General features: G+C 35.3%; 1 protein-coding gene across 2 annotated transcripts; it reads left to right on the forward strand.

The window, feature by feature from the left end:
* The first annotated feature begins 505 nt into the window (after positions 1-505).
* On the forward strand, positions 506-4,303 carry LOC123539162 (C-type lectin lectoxin-Enh6-like). 2 transcript variants are annotated; one of them, XR_008368384.1, is made up of 4 exons: positions 506-1,986; positions 2,379-2,449; positions 3,483-3,576; positions 3,831-4,303. XR_008368384.1 is itself a non-coding variant. In XM_053530297.1 (4 exons), the coding sequence occupies exons 1-4, from the start codon at positions 1,676-1,678 to the stop codon at positions 4,049-4,051; spliced, it is 693 nt and encodes a 230-aa protein (XP_053386272.1). In that variant the 5' UTR covers positions 506-1,675; the 3' UTR covers positions 4,052-4,302. The 2 variants fall into 2 exon arrangements, 1 of the variants encoding a protein (XP_053386272.1); XM_053530297.1 differs by having other exon boundaries at positions 506-1,982; positions 3,831-4,302.
* Positions 4,304-19,218: the final 14,915 nt, after the last annotated feature.

Here is a 19,218-nt window from a genome sequence, read left to right on the forward strand (position 1 = left end):
ATATGGAAACACAGGAGTATTAGTTTTAAAGATAGCTGAGAAACAAACACTCATATTCTAATTTTCATAGATCACTTTTAGCCAAAGTCAGGAGGCCAGTGCCTTTAAAACAAACTATTTTAAGTACAGTAATTGTTTTCATTTTATGTCTGAAAACAATCAAAATCAATGCTTTTCTGAATTTCAACACTACTATATTGCTCAAAAGTGGTAGAATGAAGTAAAGGTTTTTTTGTTTTTTTTTATTGTTTTTTTTTGTTTTTACATTCACGAAGCAATTTTCATCATCTAATTTCTTCTATCTTGAATAGCTATTTACCTTTTACTTGACGTTTTCTTTTTCACTGATCGGAGTGTGGTATACAAACTAACCAACCTCTTAAAAACGTGTAAAAAATTATAGGCATAGAATATCCAAACAAAATACTACATACTATGATAATTCATTTAATTGTAATATGTAGAGAAATCTATCTTTACCTATTATCTTTTGTTGCGAGCAGTGGGCTGAGGTTTATACATTTCAGACAGGTAGACAAAATATGCAAATGGATTTTTTAAAACCAAAAATCAATGTTAATAAAAATAGTTTGCTCTTAGCAGGTTTTTTTGTGGCAGGATAAAGATAATATTAGGTTTCTGACTTCTATAACTTTAGTTTATCCAGCTCGTCTCCGAGAAGTTCTTCCAGGTCTCGACAGAGCCTCGGGGTGGATAAACTTTCTCCGATTTGCTAGATAAACTGAAAAGATATGTCAAAACATTGAATAAAAGCTCTTATCTTACCTACTGTAACAAAACCTATACAATACAGAAATATGAATAAAAACCATAATTTAGCAGTACATTTTTAAGAATGCAATTCCAGTCAATCTGTTTGTTAATAATTGTGTCAAGTACTGGAGATCACCAAGAAACCGATCCATGAACTTAAAAAAAGGGTTAAACCGCACTGATGCCAATACGTAAAACGGTGGACACATCTCGGCGGACGGAAGGAATATTTCTGGAAAGAGTATTTCTAACAAGACAACAATCATAAGACTCAAGTGGCAAACGAGAATTGATAATATACATATACTCCGCTTAAATAAGTACTTAAAAGGCGGAAATACCCATTTACATTGCTATCCGATACTATCATATTATGCCCAATAACTAAAACGCTGTGATATTTATGTAAACAACATGAATATCTTAAATTGCGCCATTTTGTTTCTAGTGTAATCAGCGTTCCAAACGACTGCCATTGACTTTGTATATACCTGCTTTTAACATTAATGCCTGTTTAAATAAAGGACGAGTAGAAATCAACAATTTTAATTGAGCAAATATTAACGTTTTAACTCTTCCATCCGGCAATTTTGAAAGGAAACTTTCAGAATAAATAAAGATATACAGTACGGCTTCTTAACAAGATTATTTGTCTCTTGTGCTTACCTTTGTTTTCAAATATACGTAATAAACCTTTTATACCTTAGTTTATACTAATTTGTTTTAGTTTGATTGTGATGAAAGCTTTAAACTTTTATACCTTAACGTGTAATACACCGCTGAACCGTTTAAAAGATACACTGCATTTATAGTACAACTAGTTTTTGAAATAGCTTCTTTATCTGAATAAAAGGATTTAAGAATATTTTTGTACCACAAGTGGATCGGAAAAGAAACAAGCATGAGGTGTCAACGACAAAAGAATTTTTTAGCTTCAGTTTTCCTGTTTTATCTGTCAACATTAACATGGACAATGATTCAAAGTTCATTTGTTTCATTTCAACGTATATCAGGATCACGTTTTACGTCAGAGCTTGGTACGTTACAAGTCATGTTCGAAGCACAGTGCGTTCATTTCTGTTCCATAACGCCACACTGCTCTTCTGTAAGCTTTAATTGGGAACATAATAAATGCGAGCTGGGATCTGCATGGATGGTTATTGAATTGATAGTTGCAAGCCAAGATTGGGAGCTGCTCTACAGGGAAAGTATGTAAGCATTTTACTAGCCACAAATGTGTTATAAACCCAAAGTATCATATATGATGCGTTCTTTATTTGCAAATATGAAAGGAAAATATATAAATCATGATTGCTTCAAAACATTTACCTTAGAAAATAAAAAAGTGTAGATTGATTTGAAATTCATTTACTTTTTCCATTTACTCATTTACGTTTTCCATTTACACTTGAAACACCTTGGGCAGCATTTGTGTACGGTAACCGATTGAAAAATTGTCTAAAATAGCCAAAATAAATATACATATTTCTATCATTATTTATATTACTTCAATCTAATACTATAACAATTTTGGAACTTTAATTTTAAGGTATTTGTTTTTGTTTCACCATCTAACGAAAGCAGTTACCGTGTTATCATTTCAGATTTACCGGTATGCAGATCGGGTTCATGCTTTGAACTGAATACTGCAAAACTGACATGGAACGAAGCTAATGTATGTTAACCATTCTAAATATGTAGATGCTTTGAAGTTTCGTACTTGTACAAAACGAATAGATTTCATTCTTCATTTACAAAAGCCGTAAAGGCACAAAACATTACAGTTTAAATAACCACAGTATACTCATAACCCAAACTTTGCTGTTAAGAAAAGATTGTAATGTCAGGAGAACGGATGTTTTGGGCTCGTTAAAATATTAAGCGAGAGCAAAAGGTTAGTTAAATTAAAATAAAATAGCGGAAATTAGCGGAAGTACACATTTTACTAACTTATCTCAAGTCTGCTATTATAATTTTTTTTTCTTTTTTTTTTTTTTTTGGATTTAACGTCGCACCGACACATGATAGGTCATATGGCGCCTTTCCAGCTTTAATGGTGGAGGAAGACCCCAGGGTAGAACCACCGACCTTCCGTAAGCCAGCTGGATGGCTTCCTCACATGAAGAATTCAACGCCCCGAGTGAGGCTCGAACCCACATCGATGAGGGGCAAGTGATTTGAAGTCAGCGACCGTAACCACTCGGCCACGGAGGCCCCCTGCTATTATAAAGCGTCTGAGAAAACACAATTTAGTTAAATACGAAACATGTTGTAAAATGCATTATTCGTAAAAAAATAATACCCTATAACTGATAATAATTATGTCCTTAAGAATTATCTAGAATTGATATTCCTGACGTTGGTGGTTTATTTAAAAAAAATGGAGTTTCTACTTCAGTTGTGAACCCGTACTAGAAATCGGCATTTTCTGTTAGTGTAATTACTTGTTGAGACAGATTTCGGTATTCTCTGGTTGTAAGGAGAAAAAAATATTTCTGTTATGGCAGGATAATGCCATATTTGCAAACGATAATATAGAATCACCCTGAAATTGCCGATTGTAATTACGCGCCCAATATAATTCAACGATAATAAGTGAGGCGTGACATATCCGTTATTCTCTGCGTTTACCGCAGTATTCTTATGAGCTAAAACTGCAGACACACCTCGATGCATAACGTTGATCTATATCTATAAATATCTTTCAGGATTATTGTAAAGCACAACATGCTGGTGGACATCTTGCGCATATTAAAACTGAGAGTGACCAGATACTCCTGAATACTGTAATTGCAGGCGATGGTACGTATCTTAATATTTACCGCTTTTGATAAACATTCATAGTGCTTAAATCTTCACCTCAGGTGTTTCCATATCATTTCCGTTGCCATTTTGCAATTTTGCTGGAACTAAAATAAATATTTTGTAATATCCTAGCAAATTCACTTAATTTGAATTGGTTTGTAAATTCTTCCCACCAAAAACAAATCAAACATTATGTTTTACAGACTGTATTATTTATTTTTTCTACTTTATAACGAAATGTTTATTTTTAGTTTGGATTGGATCCCGAGATATTGAGACTGAAGGTGTCTTCCTTTGGACTGATGGCACCCTTATATCTGAAGGTTATAACAATTGGGATGCGGGACAGCCCGACAATTACAACGGTGTCGAAGATTGCGTTATGGTCTGGGCGTTCCGAGACCTTAAATGGAACGATGAATTTTGCGGTGGTTTATTGATGAGTGTTTGCCAGTATCCAGTATCAACATGATTTGCTTCAATAAAGGCTTAACACATCAACAAAATTTCTTCAAAAACGAACAGAATTTGATTTTTTTTAATATAAAACGCTTAAAAGGTTCTTTTTTTTCAGGTAAAAATCATCGTGATTTGTTTTAACTACGATTATATGTATCATGTGGATTTAAATAAAGCAACAAGTATTCACAGAAAACATACAATCATTAACAGGAAGTGATTATAAAATAAATATCATGCGCATCAAAAGAGTTACTATTATAAGTAAACTTTAATTTTATCTGACAATAAATGTCATTTAGGGCAGGTGGTTTCAATTCATTTATGGTTTTCTGGCTTAACATTATCATACCTGATTTGTATGGCGTCTTCCTCATGTTCAACGCATTCAAAGGCAAATTATAAACAAAGGCATTTACTCAAAGTCCAAAATTTATTCAATATATGTATAGACATGGCGATCTGACCATAGGGATACAGAAAGCCCCGAGAGAGCGCGAGCGAGAAAGAAAGAGAGAGATATGTCAATGTGATGCAGTTTGTCCGGTTTGGCTTTTTGTAGATAGTCAGTCTTGAGAAGGTGTCGGACATGTAGCACCAATGCTCGCCGAACCGACATTCAAGAAAAAATACTAGTATGGCCTCTTACTTAAGTAGGAAACACTAAGCTTAGAGCATTTCAGACCTCTAGATGAACAGTCACTTTTCTCGCTATAGACATGTGTTAAAGTTATTGTAACAAAATATATCCGTTTTTAATGCATGTAACATGTACATGTAACAGTTAAATGGGCTATTAAAGTCCAATAAAGTCTAACTCTAAGTTCTATTAGGTTTTGGTCAGTATTGCTAGTGATCTTATTGTATTAGTACGTTTTTCTTCGACTGCCTACGTTTGACTATGTTTCTGGTTTTATATCCCAATCTTGTGTCACAACAGTTGAACTTCAGTCGGTAGCCACAATGTGCCAAGTTGTCGCTACGTGCTAGCCACGTTGTTTTCTCTTTAAAGTCACGTTGTGACAAGATTGAGAATGCAGAAGTCGGCTTTTCCACCGTGCTGCCGCGCCGTCTGTTGCCCTTAGTCACCACAATGTTTTTACGCTGTGCTTCGTTATACCTCTCTGCTGCCACATTGCAAGTATGTGCAGCTAAAACTCGTCACGCATTGGCAGGCTGGCTGGCCAGTATTACCAACATAACTATATGCGGCGGCCAAAACGTGAAATTTTTACTTTACCAATATCAATCGCCCGGATGCGCAATGTTCACGTTCTGTTACATTTTTTCTGCAATATACAGCTTTGTACTACGTTCTGGCTACGTAGTTTTCATGATATGTTGTAGTAAGTTCAACTCGTTCAAAGGCAAATAATAAACAAAGGCGTTCACTCAAAGTCCAAAATTAGGCGGGCCGGTGGTCTAGTGGTAACATGCTTGACTGTCAATCCAGAGGTCCGGGGTTCGAATCCCGGTCCAGGCACTGGAAATTTCTGAGATGCTCTGGAGTGTCTCGCACCTAACAAGAGGCCTGTAATTGTTCTTCCCAGGAAAGACCGCTTCATGTGTATCGGTGCTATCAACCGGGCACGTTAAAAAAACAGACTGTCTATTCGCAAAGAGCTAGGCTAAGTGAGCCGGACACGTCGGTATCTAAAAAGTTTTCTCTGTCTGTTCTGTGGGCTTTCTCTGGTTCTTTGGTCAGATGGCTCTGTGTCTGTACTAGCAGTGGATGAATTTCGCGCCCTGTGTGGCTGCGTTTGCTATAATGTAAAGCGCCTTTGAACGTGTTTAACATGAAAAGGGCGCTATATAAATCTGATATAATAATAATAATAATAAATTGTTGGGAAACGGCACCAAAAATCACGCTTTCTAGCGTTTCATCACGTTTCAGTCACAACGTTTCAGTCACATTGTTCTATATGGCTCAAGTTATAGCTACGTTTATCAACATAGCTATACGTGGAGATAAAACATGACACTTTGACTTGGGTGTAAGTAATTCGTGGTGTAGTGAAACGTAACAGACAACTGGTGAAACGTATGTAGAATGTACCATGTCAAATGTAGTAAAAGTGTGATACTGAACCGATCTGATAGTTTGATAACCGACCTATCAGATCGGGCGATAGTGGAAATTAACGTGCACTAGAAACCTGTTAAGACCTCCTTTCCACAATTTGAGGCAAGCAAATGTCTGCAATCATTAAAGTCGGGATGAAGATAGCAAAGTAATGACAGGAATAAGAAAATGAAATATTCTACGCACGCATTGTAACCTTTACTTTGACCTTGAACATGCATACTGCTCAACAATTATACATTGGAATGTTGACATCCATACAGGTATGAAAACTTAATCAAATCTAGTTTGTCAACATGAGGTTTTATCTTTATTTTTCTCTTTCAAAAGAACATTTATATGCCACCCATACCTGTACATTAAAGGAGTATAAATGGGACAAGTTTGCCTATTTTCTGGTAGAAAATGGATACTCGTCAAATAACATTTCCTGTTATTTTGATTACAGGTGACGCAATCATTTTGTGACGCGATTAAAGGTGAGGCAATTACTTGTCTTTCGTGCAAATAAATGTCAATATTTAGACAAGGTTGTTTAATTATGACAATTTGTACGGGCGAATATCAGGATTTTTAGGAATGGCACGCGACTTAACAAAGATACTTTATCTGGCCAAAATTGTAAACTGTTTGAAATGAAATGAAATCTAAAGGATTGATAACTTAACTAGGTTATAATATCTCACAGTTGAAAATAGAATAACGACGGCGTATAGTAGACATATTACATTTTCTACTTCAATATTCCGATTTTTTCTGACTGTTATAACTATACAAAGGTTCAAAGTACATTTATCTAATTTCAACGAATATCAGGAGCAAGCTATACGTCAGAGCTGGGTACTGTTCAGGTACAGTACGAAGAGAAATAAATCCATTCCTGCTCAGTTACACACTTTACTGTTTCTGTGAGATAATTGGAAAAATGAATCGAGCAAACATTTGCCAGTCCAGACTGGGAAAGGTATGTTATTTTTGGCTATAGCCAATCATCTTTTTCAGTTATAGTCGGTTGCTGACCGCTCAAACATGGTTACCTACTTTGAACTGAGTTTTTCCCTATTGTCTTGTATATTCTTGGAGCAAATCATCTTTCGTTTGCACTACACTTTATATGATAAGACATTAAGTATGGTAGGGAATAAAATATTTCTATTTCGGTTTTTAGGTAAGGATAAATAAAAAGCTGATACAAGTGAAAACAATCGATCTAGAAATGTAGTTTATGCCCATAGATTTGATCTAGAAATATAGTATATGCATACATTTGTATGCGAAACGTAGTGAAATTCCATTGATTTTGCTATGAATGTAGTATATTTGAATGTTGTATATGCACATTGGTGTGCTCTAGATGTAAAAGAATTTAACACAATGGGGAAAAATCAAATCTATAATAAGATGCTTAAAACCTACATTTACAGTTTGATGTGTAAGCTAAATGTAGATTGTTTTGAAATTCGTTTACTTTCTCCATTTACAATTAATTCACCTTTGGCAGCATTATTGTACGCTAACCAATTGAAAAAATGTTTAAAATAGCCAACATAGATATATATATTTCTACTTATATTTCTATTATTTCAATCTTATACTGTAACAGGTTGGGGACGTCATTTTTAAGATTGTTATGCTTTGTTTCATCATCTAACAAAAGCAGTTACCATGTTATCATTTCAGATTTACCGATATGCAGATCGGGTTCATGCTTTGAACTGAATACTGCAGAACTGACATGGAATAAAGCTAATGTTCGTTAACCATTCTAAAAATGTAGATGCTTTGAGGTTTCGTATTTGTACAAAACGAATACATTTTATTCTTCATTTAAAAAAAAAAGCCGTCCTGGCAGAAAAAATTGCAGTTAAAATAACCACAGTGTACTTATAAACCCAAACTTTGCTGTTAATAAAAGATAGTAATGTCAGGAGAACGGACCTTTTTGGGCTCGTTAAAATTTTAAAGGAGAGAGAAAAGGTAAGTTAAAAGAAAATGGCGGAAATCAGCGAAAATGAAAGTAAGTAAATACACATTTTACCTAATTTATCTCAAGTTTGTTAATATAAAGCGTTTGAGAACAAAAAAACAATTTAGTCAAATATGAAACATTTTGTGAAAAACATTATTCGTAAAAATTGATATCTAACGATTGACATCAATTTTGTTCTTAAGAACTATTTAGAATTGATATTCTTGACGTTGGTGGTTTACTCTAAAACCAAACAAGATGGAGTTTCTGCTTCAGTTGTAAACCCGTACTAAAAATCGGAATTTTCCGTTAGTTCAAGTACCCGCCGACACAGATTTCGGTAATCTCCGATAGTTAGGAAAAGTAGATATTTCTGTTATGACCGAATGATGCCGAATTTGCGAACGGAAAATATATAATCACCCGGAAATCGCTGATTGTAGTTAGACGTCCAGTACCTCTAAATGTGCCGCGCCGTGAGAAAACTAACATAGCTCTTTTGCGACCAGCATGGTCAAGACAAGCCTGCGCATCCGCGGAGACTTGTCAGGACCCATGCTGTTCATTAACAGTTTCTCTAATTAAATAGGCTTTGAAAGAATACAGCATTAATCCTGACTAGACTGTGAGGATACGCAGGCTGGCCTGGATTCATACTTGTCGCAAACGCACTATGTTGGTTTTCTCATGGCGCGGCTCTTATATCTTTCAGGATTATTGTAAAGCTCAACTTGTGCGCATGTTAAAACTGAGAGTGACGATGGTATGAAGATTTCCCTTTGTGCATTATTTCTTCACGAGCAGGTACCTTGGTAGAACCATCTACCTTATACAAACCAGCTAAATGGCTTCCCCACATGGAGAATTCAACGCTCCCGGTGAGGCTCGAACCCAGATTGAACAGGGGCAAGTCATTTGATGTCAGCGATCTTAACCACTCGGCTTAGGAGGCCCTCTGTTATTACAAACCGGTAAATAGTTACTTAACTAACAATAAGATCATTTAGTTAAATATTTGTACGCAGAGGACAAAATAAATACAGTTCAGACAGTGGAGTAAATATGCAAATGGATTTATTTTTACCAAAAATCAATGTTAATAAGAATAGTTTACTCTAAGCAGGTTAATTTTATTGCAGGATAAAGATAATATCAGGGTACTGATTTTTCTGAACTTAAATAGAAAAAGTGGAAACTCCACAGGTCGCTCAACACAACAAAAACGAAAATGTTGCAGGCTCGGTTTGATTGAGCCTGTTCATGGACGGTAGTGGAAATGCATGCTACCGTCCACGCCCTCTAGCCCCGGGTTGAGCAGAACTCAACATTTACACATGTTAAAAGTACAAAATACAATTTAGAGACATCCGCAGATGTGTTCATACGGTGGTGCACATGGAACCTTCAATGCTACACTAGTGTGTAATTCCATGAAAAGCGGCGTATGGTCCCCAGTTAAAATATTGGGTTTGCCCTAAACGAGTAAACAATGAGCAGAACTAAACAAACTGGAATTTAGAAAGGGGATCTGAGGTTATGGAGCCTGTATATCACAGGAACTGCCAAAAGACAAAATTAAAAAGCAGGCGCCATATCCAAGGGGTGATTATACAATACCCAAAGCTATAAAAGTGGGAGTATTGGAACCACCCAGGCCGAAATGCTCATGTTCAGAAACTAAACGGTACCAATAACACGACATAAAAGTCGTGCTGAACGATCTGAGAAGATCGAAATATAACAGCCCTGATTGAATGTACGGGGAGACTTTTTACGGCCGCCACACGGCACAAACAACGCTGCTGTGATAATAAATAGAAAAAGTGGAAACTCTACAGGTCGCTCAACACAACAAAAACGAAAATGTTGCAGGCTCGGTTTGATTGAGCCTGTTCATGGACGGTAGTGGAAATGTATGCTACCGCCCACGCCCTCTAGCCCCGGGTTGAGCAGAACTCAACATTTACACATGTTAAAAGTACAAAAAACAATTTAGAGACATCCGCAGATGTGTTCATACGGCGGTGCACATGGAACCTTCAATGCTACACTAGTGTGTAATTCCATGAAAAGCGGCGTATGGTCCCCAGTTAAAATATTGGGTTTGCCCTAAACGAGAAAACAATGAGCAGAACTAAACAAACTGGAATTTAGAAAGGGGATCTGAGGTTATGGAGCCTGCATATCACAGGAAATGCCAAAAGACAAAATTAAAAAGCAGGCGCCATATCCAAGGGGTGATTATACTATACCCAAAGCTATAAAAGCGGGAGTATTGGAACCACCCAGGCCGAAATGCTCATGTTCAGAAACTAAACAGTACCAATAACATGACATAAAAGTCGTGCTGAACGATCTGAGAAGATCGAAATATAACAGCCCTGATTGAATGTACGGGGAGACTTTTTACGGCCGCCATACGGCACAAACAACGCTGCTGTGATAATAAATAGAAAAAGTGGAAACTCCACAGGTCGCTCAACACAACAAAAACGAAAATGTTGCAGGCTTAAATTTATCCAGCTCGTCTCCAAGAATTTCTTCCAGGTTTCGGCAGAGTCTCGGAGTGGATAAACTTTCTCAAACTTGCTAGGTAAACTGAAAGGAAATGTCAAAACATTGAATAAAAGCTCTTATCTTACTTACTGTAGCAAATCCTATCAATACAGAAATACGAATTTTTCAGAATGCAATTCTGTTTGTTTGTTATCTGTTTGTTAATAATTGTGTCAAAGACTGGAGATCACCAAGAAACTGATCCCTGAACTTGAAAAAAAACCATTCAACCGCTCTGATGCCAATGCGTAAAACGGTGGACACATCTCGGTGGACAACGGAAGGAATATTTCTAACAAAACAACAATCACAAGTCTCGTGGGTGGGGGAGGGGGGTGGGGGTTGGAAACGAAAATTGATTATATAAATGTACTCCATTAAAATAAGTACTTAAAAGGAGGAAATACCTATTCACATTGCTATCCGATACTAAAATAATTATGTCCAGTAACTAAAACGCTGTGATATGTAAGCAACATGAATCTCTTAAATTTGGCCACACTTTTTTTCTAGTGTAAATACCGTTTCAAATGACTTTAATTTACTTTGTGTGGACCTGCTCTCAACACTAATTCCTGGTTAAATAAAAGACGAGTATTATAAAAAACGACCAGTTTTAAGTAAGTAAATATAAAGCTTTTAACTCTACCATTCGGCCATTTTGAAACTCTAATAATATCCGGCTTTTAAACAACAGGATTGTTTGTCTCTTGTGCTTCTTTTGTTTCCAAATGTACGTAATATACATTTTATACCTTATGGCTGGACCGTAAAAACGATGTAATGCATTTATGGTATAACAAGTGTATGAAATATCTTCTTCATCTGAATAAAAGGATTTAAGAATATTTTTGTACCACAAGTTGATCGGAAAAGAAACAGGCATGAGGTGTCACCGAAAAAAGAATTTTTTAACTTCAGTTTTGCTGTTGTATCTGATGACATTAACATGGACAAAGATGCAAAGTTCATTTGTTTCATTTCAACGTATATCAGGATCACGTTATACGTCAGAGCTTGGTACGTTACAAGTCACGTTCGAAGCGCAATGCGTTCAATTCTGTTCCATTACGCCAAACTGCTCTTCTGTAAGCTTTAATTGGGAACATAATAAATGCGAGCTGGGATCTGCATGGATTGACACTGAATTGATAGTTGCCAGCCCAGATTGGGATCTCTTCTACAGGAAAGGTATGTAAATATTTTACTTACCAACCAGAAACGTGTTTTAAACCCAAAGTATCATATATGGCGAGGTCCTTATTTGATACGTGTATATCCAAACATGAAAGTAAAATACATAGATTGTTTAAAAACATTAACCTTCAAAAATGAAAACCTATATTTACAACTTGGTGCGTAAGATACATTTGGATTGGTTTGAGATTCATTTAATTTATCCATGTACATTTGATACATCTTTGGTAGCATTTTTGTAAGCTAACAAATTGAATACTTATTTAAAATGGCCAAACTATATTTTTGTCTATCAATCTAATATTGGTTAGGAAATTTCAATTTTCTTTTTTCTTTTTTTCTTTTTTCTTTTTTTTTTTTCGTTTCACCACAAAAGAAAAGCAGTTATCATTTTTCAGATTTATCGATATGCAGACCGGGTCCATGCTTTGAACTGAATACTGAAAAACTGACATGGAATGAAGCTAATGTAAGTGAACCATTCTGAAATGTAGATATTTTGAGATTTCATACTTGTACAAAACGAAGAAATTTTATTTTTCATCTTTAAATTTAAATAAGCCGATGAGTCAAAAACCATTGCAGTTTTAACAATCACAGTGTACTTATAAACCCAAACCGTTCTGCTGTTTAGATGTTATAAGATAACTTTAGTACATGTAGTTTTGCTTACTTTACAAGCATTTTTGTTTCGCTTACATGTACGTGTATTCAGAAACTTGTTTAGACACATTATTCTTAACAAATTGATACCCTATAACTGAAAACAATTTTGTCATTTTATATTTTTTAGAAATGTTATTCCATACTTTAATCGTTGATGGTTCTTTTCAAAAACTAAAAAAATATGAGTTTCTACTTAAATTGTTAACCCATAATGAAAATCGGTATTTTCTGAAAGTTTTAGAACTCCCCGTTTCAGATTTCGGTATTCTTCTGTTATTAGGAAAAGAAGATACTTATGTTATGGTCGAATAATGTCTAATTTGCAAACGGAAACTACGTAATCAACCGGAAATCGCCGGTTGTAATTACAGGTCCAGTACCTTTAAATGTGCCGCGCTGTGAGAAAACCGACAATGTGCTTTTGCGACCAGCATGTATCCAGACCAGCCTGTGCAACAGTTTCTCTAATTTCTATAGGTTTTGAAAGCGAACTACATGGAAGCTGACCAGTCTGCACGGATACGCTGGCTGGTCTGGATCCAATAGTCACAAACGCACTATGTTGGTTTTCTCATGGCGCGGATCAAATATCTTTCAGAATTATTGTAAAGCACAATATGCTGGTGGACATCTTGCGCATATTAAAACTGAGAGTGACCAGATACTTTTGAATAGTGTAATTTCAGACTATGGTACGTATCTTAATATTTGCCTCTTTTGATAAACAATCATATTGTTGAAATCTTCACATAATGCGTTTTCGTAGCACTTCTGTGATATCAACTTTTCACTGCAACCCAAATACATACATGTTGTGTATTTTGTTATATCCAAGCAAATAAAAAAGGGGTGCGTCTGTACTTTGAATTACTGAATTCACATTTGTTTTTAAATTTCTTCCCAACTATTCGAAGCGACATAGAAATTAAACATCTCTTTTAAGTGTCCCCGAATTTTATAGCAAATAATTTCGGATTTATGTTAATCGTTAGAAATAATCTCTCAACTACATAGATATTATTGCTGCAGGAAAATTTCTATGTTAAAGTAAATTTTTGTGAAAATATTCAACATATTCTGGCGAGTTGCTATGGGCAAGCTTAGTTCAGTAGGGAGAGTGTTGTTCTACAGATCACAGGATCACGAGTTCGATCCCCGGGTGGGGTGTATGTTCTCCTAGACGATATGATAAATGACATTGTGTCAGAACTCATTCGTCCTACACCTCTGATTATTCATGTGGAGAAGTTGCCAGTTACTTGCGGAGAACAGGTTAGTACTGGTATAAAATTCAGGAACACTGGTTAGGTTACCTGCGCATCGTTACATGAGATGTTAGACAACCTGACAACGCCAACAATGAAGATTGCGTTATGGTCCTTATCCATAACTTTAAATGGAACGATGCTTCTTGCAGTAATCGTTTGAGGAGTGTTTGCCAGTATCCAGTATTAACATGATTTGTTCGAAGAAAGATTGCACATACAACACAACTTGATTTACTGAATTCTGTGCGGTTTTAAATAAACAGGATTTAAAAATAATATAATGCGCTCAACAGATTTGTTTAGACAAGAATAAACACTATGATTATACGTAGCATCAGAATTTATAAAAAGCAGCAAGTATATGGATCGACAGGATCTGACTGTGAAATAACAATTAAACGTATCGATAAGAGTTATTATTTTATGTAAACTTTAATATCATCTGACAATAAATTATTAAGGCAATTCAATTTATGTTTTTTTCGAATGATACCAGATTAGTATAGCGTTATTTTTATGCTAAACATGCTCAAAGTCCATTAACAAACATAGGCATTTATTCAATGCCCAAAATTCATCACCTGGACAGACACGGCTGACAGAGGGTTACAGCAAGAAAGATGTCCTTAGAAAAGAAGAAGAAAGGGAGAGATATAGAAGAAAATTCAATTGAATAAGGCTTGTCCGGATAACGTAGCGTATCTCGTGATAGAATGACTGATTAACGTGTCCGATGTGAAGCACACGAAGCCATCTTACCTTAAAAGAACTAGTACAGGCCTTCTTAAGTGGTAGACACACCTAAGCATTTCAGATATTTCCAGTGCTTTAACTTGTATTCGAACCCGGACCTTCAAATAGACAATCAAAACCTTACGGTATAGGCATGTGGAAAAGATATTTTTAACAAAATATTTCCGTTTGTAATGCATGTAACAGTAAAAGGGCTATTTGTTTCCAACAAGTATCCTTTTCATATACAAATGTAAGATGTCAAAATAAAATACAATATACGACTGATAACACTTATCGTAACATTCACATCATTTCAGTAATATTTACATCTCATACTAATATACTTAACGAATAAAGGTACCACTGACTGATTTGGTGTAAAGAATATTCAGTTACATTCAGCCCTAGTCATATAATCGGGTTTAAAAAGCTACGTATTACTGCTTTATTAAAACCTAGTTAAACGGTAGTATATATAGAAAAACACACAGCTATTTGCATGATAATTGCTCCAGAACGCTTTGCTTTCGATATTTTCTAAATAAACGTGGGCTTTCGTAGCAAGTACCTACAGATTTAGTACAAGTATGCCTACGGGCAGAATGGCGAGTCCGACAGCTATAAAGTGTGACCTTGACCTTAGACCTAGGTACCTGGTTCTTGCGCATGACACTGCGTCTTATAATGTTGAACATTCATGCCACGTTACATCAAAATCCGAACCTTGCAAGAAGAAGAAATGCTCCGGACAAACTTCAGTTTGACCTTTGACCTCCAGCTGTGACCTTGACCTTTGAGATAGGAACATATTGGGTTTATGACACTCCGTCTCACTGAGTAAGCATTCATGCTAAGTATAAACAAGATTGGTCAATGTATGTTAAATTTATTTATGATCCGATCAAAATCGAACAGACACACGCACGGACGCACGGATGCACGCACGCACGGATACAGGCACATACACCGACCCATCATAACTGACGACAAGTTGAGTTCACCGCAAACTGGGCGCGACAAAAACGTATTTAAATGTACTACAAGTCAGTAGAAACATTTAAAATAATTACCATTAAGTATTTAACCAAACGACCTGTTAGCCAACTATGTACTTCTACATGTTTTCTTAGCTTTTAAATGTCTTAAACTAGGTTCTATGCGGTTTTGGTCAGTATCGCTTTATTTCAGTTTCTAGTGATGTTCCGATTGTCGCCGATGTTCGATTAATCATCGCCAAAGTTTCAAAGTCGCCGACATCGATTCTGACCAAAAAGAATCGATTCTAGTCGCTGATTTTGTTAAAACATTAAAATCCCGCTTTCCGGACTTTTTCAGATAGTTCTCGCTGTTTAGCTTAAATACTTTTGCTCTTTTATAATCTTTGGGTTAGTATTACAAAATATCTGCTCTTTAAAATGGAGAACGCTGTCAGTAACAATAATAAAAATTTTGTTGCCCTGGCAGTAAAAAATCAGACGCCTTGAAATATTTTGGGTTCTGCATAAAGCCTGAATGCAGGGGGTTGGCTCATTTTAAGGAAAACCTTGATATTGCTAGAGCTGTTTGCAAAATATGCTTTAAAGCGAACATTAACGAAGGTACCCCACCCACTTTTTTTCTAATTGGAAACAATTTTCAGATTTTATTTGACAAGCTTTTATTATTCCTTCAATACAAAATAGTGGATTTACTTTAAAAAAGATCATAAACTAATTCCAGACCTGCCAGCAATGTCCCCAGAATATATTCCATGTCAAATTTGGCAGGGCAGATAGCATGACTTGAATCCCAGGCCTTGAGTCATAGACAAAAGATGAATTCAAGTTACTTTTGCAGTTTGGACTTACTTGTTCGAACTTTTGAACAGCCCGTACCTGAGTCGTACCTTAAAGTAGTAACCCGTATCAATCCGTACCGGTCCATACGGCTCAGGTACGGACCGATACGAATTACTACGTTTCTATCCGTAGCTAAACGTAGCTATCCGCGCCGTATGTGTGACTGTGGTATAAAAGCGTTATTGATTCGCTTGAACCGACCGGTCGCGTGTCAGATCGGGCGACTGGGAAACCTTGCATGTACGAGAAACCTGGTAAGACCTACTATAAAAAAAACGGAAAAAATTGCAATTTGCAGGAGTGAAAAACGTGGTAATACTTAGTACCGAGTTCTTAATTAAAGTCGGAATAACGTTAGCAAAGTTATGACACGAATAAGAAAATGAAATATTTAGGGCACGTTGATACCATTCTATCTTAGTGTTGAGCATGTATACTTCTCGACAATCATATATTGGAATGTTGTCAATCATACTTTATGAAAACCAAATTAAATCTAGTTTGGCAACATGAGGTCTTATTTTTCTCTTTCAAGAGAACATTTATATGCCCACCTGTATCTGTTCATTAAAGGAGTATAATTGGACTTGTGTTTCTACTGTGTGGTAGACAATAAATACTCGTCAACTTACATTTCCTGTAATTTTGAAAGTAAAAGTGTTCATTACCGATTACGTAATCATTTTGTGACGCAATCATTTTTCTCTCGTATTTGCTTTTACGAACAAATAAATATAAATATTTAGACCACGTCGTTTAAATATGACAATCTGTACGGGCAACTATCAGAATCTTAAGGAAAGGCACGCGACTTAAAAAAGGTACTTTTACTAGATAAAAAGAGTACACTTTTTGAAATGAAATAAAATTTAAAAGATTTAAAACTAGGTTATAATTATCTTACCATTAAAAATAAAATAACGATGGTATGTAATTGGCAGATTAAGTTTTCTGCTTCACTTTTCCGATTTTTTTCTGAATGTAATAAATAACACGGACAGTGGTTCAAAGTACATTTATCTTATTTCAACGAATATCAAGAGCAATTTTAACGTCAGAGCTGGATGCGTGACAGGTAAAGTACGAATAGCAATGTTTCCATTCTTGCTCAGGTACACTTAACTGCTCTTCTGTGAGTTATAATTGGAAAAAATGAATAGTATCATCTAGGATCTGCATGGATAGATACTGAGCAAACAGTTGTCAGTCTAGACTGGGCAGTCATATTCAGGAAAGGTATGTTTATTTTGGCTTTTCAGTGACCTTTTTTAATTTTAAATTGGTTGCTGACCGCTCCAAAATGAACTGACCTTTTTCCATATTGTTTTATATGTGCTGGGAGCAAGTCCTCTTCGCTTTATAGTGAACTTTATAATAATAACACATTAAGACATTATGGTAGGAAATAAGAAATTTCTATTTAGCTTTACCTATATATATATTTCACAAGATGCTTCACAAGAAAAGCTATATTATTAAACCTATAATAAGATGCTTCACTAGCAAAGCTATATATTAATCGAATCTATAATAAACTGTTTTACAAGCAAAACTAAGTAATCAAATTTATAATAGAATGCTTCATATGCTAAGAACACAACTGACAAAATATAGGAAGATTCGGTTTGATCAACTTGATTATGAGAGGTTTATGTGTATCATCTACCACACCTACTATCTGTCATACTGGAAAACTGAAAACTAAGCGCGTATATTAAAAGTTTCGTAATTTGAAAATGACAAATTCTTCTTCCAATCATGTTTGTTACATACAAATCTATCATCACGTTTGTCAATGTTCCTTCGTACAAATTTGTGACGTGTTGATTTAATTATTTAATTTTGGTGTCAAACAATAAAAATATTTATTATGTACCTATATACATTCTGTAAAAGTCGGCTTGTATTTCACAATCAAATATAAACAGGCAGAAAAAATCCCTTTTGTACCTTTAACATTCCGTTTTGTACCTTCCGTATTGTAAGCTGCCGGACTACTTTTATTAATGTGCATATAGCTCAATAAAAGTTTTACTTAGTTCCATTTTAATATTGATTATCATTGAAGATTTCGTTCAATAACAAAATAACAAACACAAAGGTAGATGTATGTAATAAAAGGGTCATTATAACAGTAGCTAGATGAGGGCTTTAGTAGTTAGCTCTTGTGGATTTTGCAAGGTCGGATCACACACCGCGCTTGCGCGCCTCGTGAGATTCGATTTCGCAAAAGTACAATCGAGCCGGATACAGGATCCAAAATCTAGCTTCTGTTACAATAACGCTATTATATTCTAGTCAAAGTATACATATTAACGTAATTATGTATATCTTCATATTAATTATCGGCTCATGCCTTAAAAGTTTTTAAATTTCTTGTTTCTTTTCCAGTTAAAGTTATCATTTGTCACTTTTTATTTTAAGATTTTTCGACATGTAGATATCGGGCTTCAAAATGAATACTACTCGAATGACGTGTAAGGATGCCAACGTGAATGTACCATTCAAAAATAGGGATGTTGAAATTTTGTTTTGTTATACGAATGTGAATAGTATTTATTTTCAAGCTGCTTTAAAACGGATTTTGACGATATTATAATGTAATTTTCTCTTCACGGTCAAATTGTGCCTGTCATAGGAGAGAATATGAATTGTACATGTAGTGAATATGAACGTGCTTTCTAAGATATCATACGAGTGCATATAAGCATTTTATTAAAAGAAATAGTATCATTTCTTACCAAGACTAGTAACATATTTGTTTTCATAACTATATTTGATCAGGATCATGTATTGTAAAGACTGTAAACTTATAACCGTAATTACCATGGTTTCGTAGGACAATTAGATAAAAAAAATTAAGGA

This window comes from Mercenaria mercenaria, chromosome 18 (assembly GCF_021730395.1).
Source record: "Mercenaria mercenaria strain notata chromosome 18, MADL_Memer_1, whole genome shotgun sequence".
Classification (NCBI taxonomy): domain Eukaryota; kingdom Metazoa; phylum Mollusca; class Bivalvia; order Venerida; family Veneridae; genus Mercenaria; species Mercenaria mercenaria.